The sequence below is a fragment of the Gorilla gorilla genome, chromosome 11 (genome assembly GCF_029281585.2).
Source record: "Gorilla gorilla gorilla isolate KB3781 chromosome 11, NHGRI_mGorGor1-v2.1_pri, whole genome shotgun sequence".
Taxonomy (NCBI): Eukaryota; Metazoa; Chordata; class Mammalia; order Primates; family Hominidae; genus Gorilla; species Gorilla gorilla.
The window spans coordinates 75,965,707-75,974,193 of NC_073235.2; the positions used below are offsets into that span (position 1 = coordinate 75,965,707).

Sequence of the window (8,487 nt, forward strand, 5' to 3'; positions counted from 1 at the left end):
CTTTGGCTTGATGATGGAAAAGCCAATGCTCCCTTCTCCTGACATGTCCCAGAAGCCAGGGTCCAAGCATACCTCAAGACTTCCTGCAAGGACCCCATCCAGGTCCCCATCACCCACTGTGACCATAGCCTGCCAGCCTTCCTCATGGATTATTCTAATTATTAATTGGGAATAAGCGAAGTGAAGACAAAAGGTCTCCAGAAATGCTGGAGACATTGTTGTTGACTCTTCTCTTACTCTCACACCCACTTTTGGTCTCTCAGCAACTCTTCCTAGCCCTAATTGAAGGTTATGTTTATGTATGTGTGTATATATATATATATATATATCATAGTGATAAGAGCTATTATATATATAAGAACTAATATATATATCTCCAAAATTCTGGCACTTTTCACTACACCCTACCCCACTGCCACCATCTTGGTCAAAGCCACATTACTCACCTGGATTACTGTAGAATACATTATAGCAATACTGCAATTACTAGATTACTTTCTGTAATAGATTATTTTCAACTGACCCCCCACTTGCACCTTTGCTGTCTGTAATCTATTCTCAACACCACGGCAGAATGCTCCTGTTGAAAGTAAGCCATTTCTCCGTTCAAAACTTTTCAGTGGCTCCCCACCTCACTCAAAGTGAAAGCCCGAGTGCCTTCCGTGACCTACCAGGCTCTGTGTGTCCTGGCCACGGGGCTGCCCCACACCCCTGTCATTCATGACCATTCTGAGCTCATCTCCTGCCTCTCCCACCCTTTAACTGCTCCAGCCACACGTGTCTTCTGCTGGTGCTTGAATGAGCAGGCATATTCCCATCTTAAAGCCTGAGACTCCCATAGCTGCACTGGCTCAAATTTCAACCCCTTCAATCCAACACTTTCTACCCCGACTCCTTGCTTTACTTTTTCTCCTTAGCTCTTATCACTATGAAACATGCTATATATTTAACTCATTTTTCTTGTTTGTTGCTCTTCTGGTGGTCCAAGGGAGAGAAGACGATGGTGTAGGCTGAAGAATTTGCAGTGGAGATGACGAGAAGAGTCTGGATTCAGGATAAATTTTGAAGATCATGCTGACAGGACTTGCTGTGGGGTTGAATGCAGAGTTGAGAGAAAGAAATCCAAGGAGATGACTCTGGTTTTGACCTGAGAAATTGGGTGTATGGTGGTACTAGGATAGGAAAATAATTTAGGAATGATTTTTTTTGATAGAGAAGATCAATAGCTCAGTTTCAGCCGTGTTAATTTAAGACACCTATTAAACGCACAGAGATGTAATAAAGATGTATTTATACATGCAAATCTAAACCTCAGGAAAGAGATCTGGACTAGTAAAATGAATTTGGGTATCATCAACATTTGGATGATATTTGAAGACATGGGGGCTTTTGGAATCACTAAAGAAAAAAGTGTAGCCAGAGAAGAGACTTATAAAAAAATTGCTGGAGGAGCTAGTGCTTAAAGATTTAGTTTAGGAAGGAATAGATGATACAGAAAAGAAGAAACTGTTTCAGGAGCCCAGCTCATGAGAAGGAGAGCAAGCTGGGAAACAGGGCACAAGTTTAGCAGAGCATGTGACTACAGATATGAATAAGCTTGTGGAATGAAGGTGGGAAGTTGAAATGGTTTTCACATGATTGCATCTGTATTTCTGCATGAAATATACGACAAAGTCTTCGGCTGAAGTTGAGTGGGAGGAGATGTTGGAGATTTGAGGACTGAGGAGAAAGTGTGTAATAGTCATCTTGGGAGTAGGTTAATGAATTTACTAGGGAAGTTTAGTTGTCAGATAGTGTTGAGTGCTCACTGAAGATTTTTGGTCATAAATTTGAAATGGGTCCTGATAGCCTTGGTTGTGTGATTTTTCTCCAGCAACATTTAGCCACTTGGGTATGGGGGTACAGTAAGCGATTAGTTGAGTTGAAGAAGAGTTGGAGTGAGGAGAGGGAGAAATGGAGAGTTGCTATTCAGTGGGTGTAGCTGCCATTATGCAAGGTGATCAAGACTGAGAGATCTGCTGTACAACATTGTGCCTGTGGTTAGCATTATTACATTGTATATTTAAAATTTGTTAATAGCGTAGATTTCATGTTAAGTGTTCTTACCACAATAAAAAAAAAAGAAAAGACAGGTTCCATATAATATCAAATAACATTAGATTTGGTTGCAGACCTGAGAGAAAATTTCTAACTCTGGATATGCATATTAAAAAATAAAAGTAAAAAGCTAAAGAGTAAAAATATAAATAAACCTTCAAATAAAGGTTCAGAAAAATAAAGCTCTGGAAAGCAGATTTGGATAAATGGACTTTATAAATCAGGAAATAGAATAAAATGTACAATAGACGGCCAGGTGCCATGGCTCACGCCTGTAATCACAGCAGTTTGGAAGGCCGAGGTGGGCGGATTGCCTGAGCTCAGGAGTTTGAGACCAGCCTAGGCAACATGGTGAAAACCCGTCTCTACTAAATACAAAAAAAGTTAGCCAGGCATGGCAGCGTGCACCTGTAACCCCAGCTACTCGGGAGGCTGAGGCAGGAGAATTGCTTGAACCCGGGATGTGGAGGTTGCAGTGAGCTGAGATCGCTCCATTGCACTCCAGCCTGGGCTGGATATTTGAGCAAAGGTTGGAAGGAAGGGACTGGAATTGACATACAGATATCTCAGGAAGTGCAGTACAGGCAGAATGACAACAGATGCAAGGTAGGTCTGTGGCTAAAGCGAGGTGCCCTGGGTATCTCGGAGGGGTCATACTCTCTGCAAGGGAAGAGTAGTAAGAGAGGAGGTCAGAGACATGATGGGGGGAAGGGATCAGATTGCATGGAGCATGTGCCAGCTTGAGGAGGGCTTTGCAGGTCATTGCAAAGATTTGGCTTTTTCCTTGTGTAAGATGGGAAGCCACTGGAGGGTTTGGAACAGAGATGAGACATACTCTTAGAAGGAACACTATGCCTGCTGTGTTGAGAGGAGACAGAAGAGGGACAAGATCGAGGGAGGGAGGCCAGCTGGGAAGCTCTTGCAATAATCCAGGTGAAAGCAGATAGTGACCTACACCTGGCTAGTAGTGCTGGCGATGGAGAAGAGAATCTGGCCAGAATTTGGATGTGTTGTGAAGGAAGAAGAAGAAGTGTTTGCCAATGGGCTGGAAGTGGGACATGAGGCAGAGAGGAGACAAGGGAGAGTCTAAGAACTTTGTCCTGAGCAACTGGAAGGTTGGAATAAATATTTACTCAGGTAGAGAAAACTGAGGGGTAGTTAGATTTGGTTTCAAATCAGGTTTTGGTTTTGTTCATGTCAGGGTTGAGATTCCTTTTAGACTTAAAAGCAGAGGTGTGGAATAAGCAGTTGGCTGTATGAGACTAGAATTCAGGGTTCTGAGCTCTAGTTCAGTTCTATTTTATACTGAAGATAAAAAAATTTGAAACTCATCTTAAGCCATGAGACTGCATGAGATCTTTACAGGAATGTGTGTGAATAGAGGAGAGAAAAGGCCAACAATACAAGAGGCATACCAATGTTCAGAGGTTAGGGAGATGAGCAAGGAGGTCAGGGAGATGAACAAGGAGAACATGGTGTCTGGGAGCCAAAGGCTGCAGTTATTGGCAATGGCAGGGTCTAGGTTTCACATGGTCTAGGTCTAGCGAAATAGTGGAACACTATTTTGAATATGATATTTTGCTGCACCTAGACCAACGACCATGTGAGTGAATGGCTGAGGTGGGCTGGAGGAAAAGGTCATTGGAGCAAAGGAGGACAAGGAGGTGAGTCTCAGGATGTTGGTTGACTCCAAAGTCAATGATGGGGCTTATGGCAGTAAGTCATAAGCTGACATCACCCATGACTCCATGAACCAGGAGGCAGCCAGCACACAGCAATGAGAGGCTTGTGAGGCTGCATAGTTTGGTGATTGGCTTCAAAAAAGCTGGGGTTTTTGAAGGAGAAGATCAGATATTTGAGAAGTTACAAGGCGGCACCAGATGAGCATTTACCCCTCTCCCAGCCTTCAGGTGCTTGGGGAAGAGGAGAGGCAGTCTTTAGCTGAGAGGGCTGCTGGAAGTAGAATCCTCAGAGGACAGCCTGGCTTCCCTAGGCAGGAAGATACATTTATTTTTAAATTTATTTTTATTTTAAATTTTCTTATTTTAAATTTTTTTATTTTAAAATTTCATGGGTACTTAGTAGGTGTATATATTTATGGGGTACATGAGATATTTTGATATAAGCATGTAATGCATAATAATCACATCAGAGTAAATGGGGTATCCATCCCTCAAGCATTTATCATTTCTTTGTGTTATAAACAATCCAATTATACTCTTTTAGCTATTTTAAAATGTAGGATAAATTATTGTTGACTGTAGTTATCAAATCCTAGACCTTATTCATTCTATCTAACTACATTTTTGTACTCATTAACCATCCCCACTCCCCTGCTCTGCTATACTTCCCAGCCTCTGTAACCATCATTCTGTCTCCCTGTGTTCAATTGTTTTAAGTTTTAGCTCCCATGAATGAGTAAGGACATGTGAAGTTTGTCTTTCTGTGCCTGGTTTATTTTGCTTAACATAATGTCCTCCAGTTCCATCATGTTGTTGTAAATGACAGGATCTCCTAGGAAGATACATTTAGAAGTGGAAAAAGGTGTAGGAAAGTTTGCCGATCAGTGAGTTCCTAAGGGTGCCGTGGAAAAGCTTGGGAAGAGAGGAGGGTTTGTGTAAGATTAGATAATACCTGTCTGTTGAGGGATGATCTGCTGGTGACCCAGGTTAAAGTGTGTGTTGGGAGGGTGGGTAGCGGGAAGCAGCCACAAATGGCTGGTATTGGTATGAGGTATTTGAGATTAGTCCAGAGCAGTAAGGGGCAGGATCTCCAGGCAGCTGATCTAGCCTGAGGCTGGAGACGTCATGGCAGGAGGAAGACAAGATGATTGAAGACCCTCTTGAGGCTGGTCACACCCCATGGGTAGGGTGGTGGAGAGTAGAGTAAATCTCTCTATGATAGCTAATTATAATATTGCTATAGTCATCATGGTTGAGGGAAATTTATCAGCAACTAGGCCATAGACTGAGAGAAGTTTATCTGCAACTAGGCCAAAGACGGATGAATTGCTTTTTGTCCCCACCCACTGACTATCCTAATAAGTGTTGACAAACATGAACCAAACTTTTGCTGATAAAAAGAAGAGGTATTCAGGGAAACCTGGAGAAAGAAAGAGGTGAGCATTTTACAAACTTCCGGAAATGGCCAGACCACTCTTTCCTTTAGTTTTCATGGTAACTGTTGGCCAGTAAAGTAGAGCTGCCCTGGGCTTCTGCGTCTGTCTTATCCCCATCAAGGGTCTACTGAGCAGGGAGATTCTAAAGGCTTATTTGACAACAAAAGGTTGGGATGGCCAAGAGTTGCTTCTTTTCCGTTTCTTTCCATTTACTTTCATTTTCAAGCCTCGTTCACTATGGCTATAGGACTCTATTGCTCATGAAGGGCAATGGGGTCCTTCTCTGTTTTCATCATGTGGGTTTTCAGAAGGGCCCCTGGCCTGGCAGTTAGGAGGTAGGACCCAGTTCTGACTATTTTCCTTACCTCCCTTGTGACCTGAGCCACGTCACTCATTCTCTGTAGACCTCAGCCGTTTCACCTGAGGTCCTTTTCACCTCTCACATCCTATGTCTTGAAGTTACTCGAGTCAGCAGGAAGTGAAGTAGAATCTGCAATGTCTTGGTACAAACTAAGGAGAGAGCACAGGATTTTAATTCAGAATAAGAAACTCGTTATTCACTCTAGGGTTAATCACTTTATAGCAACTTGACTAAGTGACATCACTTCTCTGAATCCATTTAAAAATTGTATAAAACAGTTGATATTTGCACTTTTCTTGGCTTCTTAAGAGAGATTTTGATACTATAAGATTATTAGTAGGGACAAATATGGAAATGATAAAGATGCTTCCAAAATTCTTACAGGTACCATTAACTGGCATAATATCATTGATTGTTGATTGAATTGGCAACCAATTAATCAGTAGTAAGCACCTATTTTTTCCATCAAAGTGTATTTATTGAGGGACAGGATTATGCTGGGGGAATATAGATAAAGTAGAATAACATAGTAGTACCTCACAGCTGGGGTCACCGAAATGAGATAACTTGTTTAAGGTCATACACTACTAATAAGTTAGGATTTGAACTTTGATTTGTCTGCCCCAAGGTTGATGATCTTTCTAGTCAACCCCCAGCCCCTTCTCATATTTATATGTTAAGTAAGTGGCAGGCACTGTGTTAGGAATTAGTGTTGTCCTGCCAGCATTTGGCACTGGAAATGGGATCTTATTTCAGCCAATCGTTAGTTGTCCCATGAATTAAAACCGGCTGCATTATTTTGATTCTTGGCTTAGTCTTAGAGCCTTATGATAAGAATTAGAAGCTGACGTGACCAACTACAAGGGTTCTTCAGTGAACATTCATGTCCTGCAATAAAATGAGCATCTCAGGTGGTCTTTTCTCAGTGGGTGAGTGGTATTCCACATGTTCCTCTCACTGATAGCCTGTGGGAACATGGAAGTTAGAGCGCGAAGTTAGAGCGCGAAGTAAAAAGTCAGGACAGCTACAGAAAGCCTTGTCTGACCCAAATCTACCCTTATATGGGATATGTGGATATAAATATTCCACATAAATAATGTGCTTGTGTCATTCACTTACTTTTTGCTTTTTAAGAGAACCAGAATCACTGTGATTCATACTGAAACATAGACACACATGTATCCACACACAAACCCACACTATCATGTGGCCAAATTACCAACTGCCCAACCTTTGTCTGACACTTGTGGAAAGAGAAATATGCCTTGTAGAGAGTTCCCAACTTGAAAGAGTCAATTGGTATAAATACGGGCTTCATGACCTCAAATTCACGGGGTTTATTTCAGGCAAAATTGTCTCTTTTTTATCAAGCAAGAAAGTAGAAAACAGGACAGTGTATCTGTTTAGATTCTGGCGTCTGAGGTCTTTGTGGACTTGAATGCTGATAGGGCGATAATGCATCTAAACATTTAACCCAAGGGCTGCCAGATAGTAAAATTGTAATTAATTTACTAATTTAATAATTTCTTGCATCTTCAAGTAGACTAAATAGCTTAATGACTTGGAGTAAACCAACTTAAGAAATTAGTGTCTTCTACTAACTATGGAGTTTTGGGGGCAAGGATTCATCTTTCTATCTCCAGTGCCTACAGTAGTGCCTGGAAGTGAGTGTTTTTTTTTGTTTGTTATTTAGTTTTCATTTCATAATCACAAACTTAACTCTGCCATCTAACTAGGCATGGAAGGGAACAAGGAAAACATAGAACCGAAAGGGAACTGCAGCAAGAGCACAAAGATTCTAGAATACTGCGAGCAGATGGGGTGGAGGGCTGCTCTCCTGAGCTGCAGAAGGAATGGTCCAGTGGTTAAGATAAAACACAAGTCAAACTTACTCGAGTTGTCCAAAGTCAGGAATGGTGACCTTCTTGCTGGTCTTGCCATTCCTGGACCCAAAGTGCTCCATGGCCTCCACAATATTCATGCCTTCTTTCACCTTGCCAAAGACCACATGCTTGCTATCCAACCACTCAGACTTGGCAGTGCAGATGAAAAACTGGGAACCATTTGTGTTGGGTCCAGCATTTGCCATGGACAATATGCCAGGACCTGTATGCTTCAGGATGAAGCTGTCATCATCAACTTTCTCCCCGTAGATTGACTTGCCACCAGTGCCATTATGGTGTGTGAAGTCACCACCCTGACACATAAACCCTGGAATAATTCTGTGAAAGCAGCAACCCTTGTAACCAAATCCTTTCTCTCCGGTATTCAGAGCACAAAAGTTTTCTGCTGTCTTTGGAAACTTGTCTGCAAACAGCTCAAAAGAGATGCGGCCCAAGGACTCACCGTCGACAGAGATGTGGAAGAACACGGTGGGGTTGACCATGGCTGGTAATACAGAGCTCCCGACGGCAGCATCTGCAAAGCACTCAGTGAATGTTTATGGAATAAAGTGGAGTCCTGTTCCCTCAACCTTGCTACTACTGTTTCCCACATTCATTTTCCAGATAAATTCCCAGACAAGTTAGGGAGTAATGCTATGGAGAAACATACATTTCTCCAAATCCTTTGGTAGTAGAAAATAACCTTGGACACAGGTCTTCAATGAATTGGTATGTAATTATTCAACATCTGAGTCAAAATGCAAACAGTAGCTCCAGCCTACACAGAGTAATCCGAATTAAATATAGCTCATATTTGTTGTGCTGACATCCATGTTGTTGAGAACACGCATATATATGATGCAGCTCAAATAACATAGGGAGAACAATGGTTAAAGTCTAAGGCTCTTGGCTGCCCTAATGAGATGGGGAATGGGGAGTTTGGGCATGGAGGTGCTCATTATGTGAAAGATAATATTTCTATTCAGCATCATAGAGCATCCATTTCAGCTGAGATCTCACTCTGGGAG

General features: G+C 42.0%; 1 protein-coding gene across 1 annotated transcript; it reads right to left on the reverse strand.

Annotated features, from left to right (window-relative positions):
- Window positions 1-7,448: 7,448 nt before the first annotated feature.
- LOC101154144 (peptidyl-prolyl cis-trans isomerase A-like) lies at window positions 7,449-7,968 on the reverse strand. The gene has a single exon (XM_004032808.5). The coding sequence runs from the start codon at window positions 7,960-7,962 to the stop codon at window positions 7,465-7,467; it is 498 nt and encodes a 165-aa protein (XP_004032856.1). The 5' UTR covers window positions 7,963-7,968; the 3' UTR covers window positions 7,449-7,464.
- Between the last annotated feature and the right edge of the window lie 519 nt (window positions 7,969-8,487).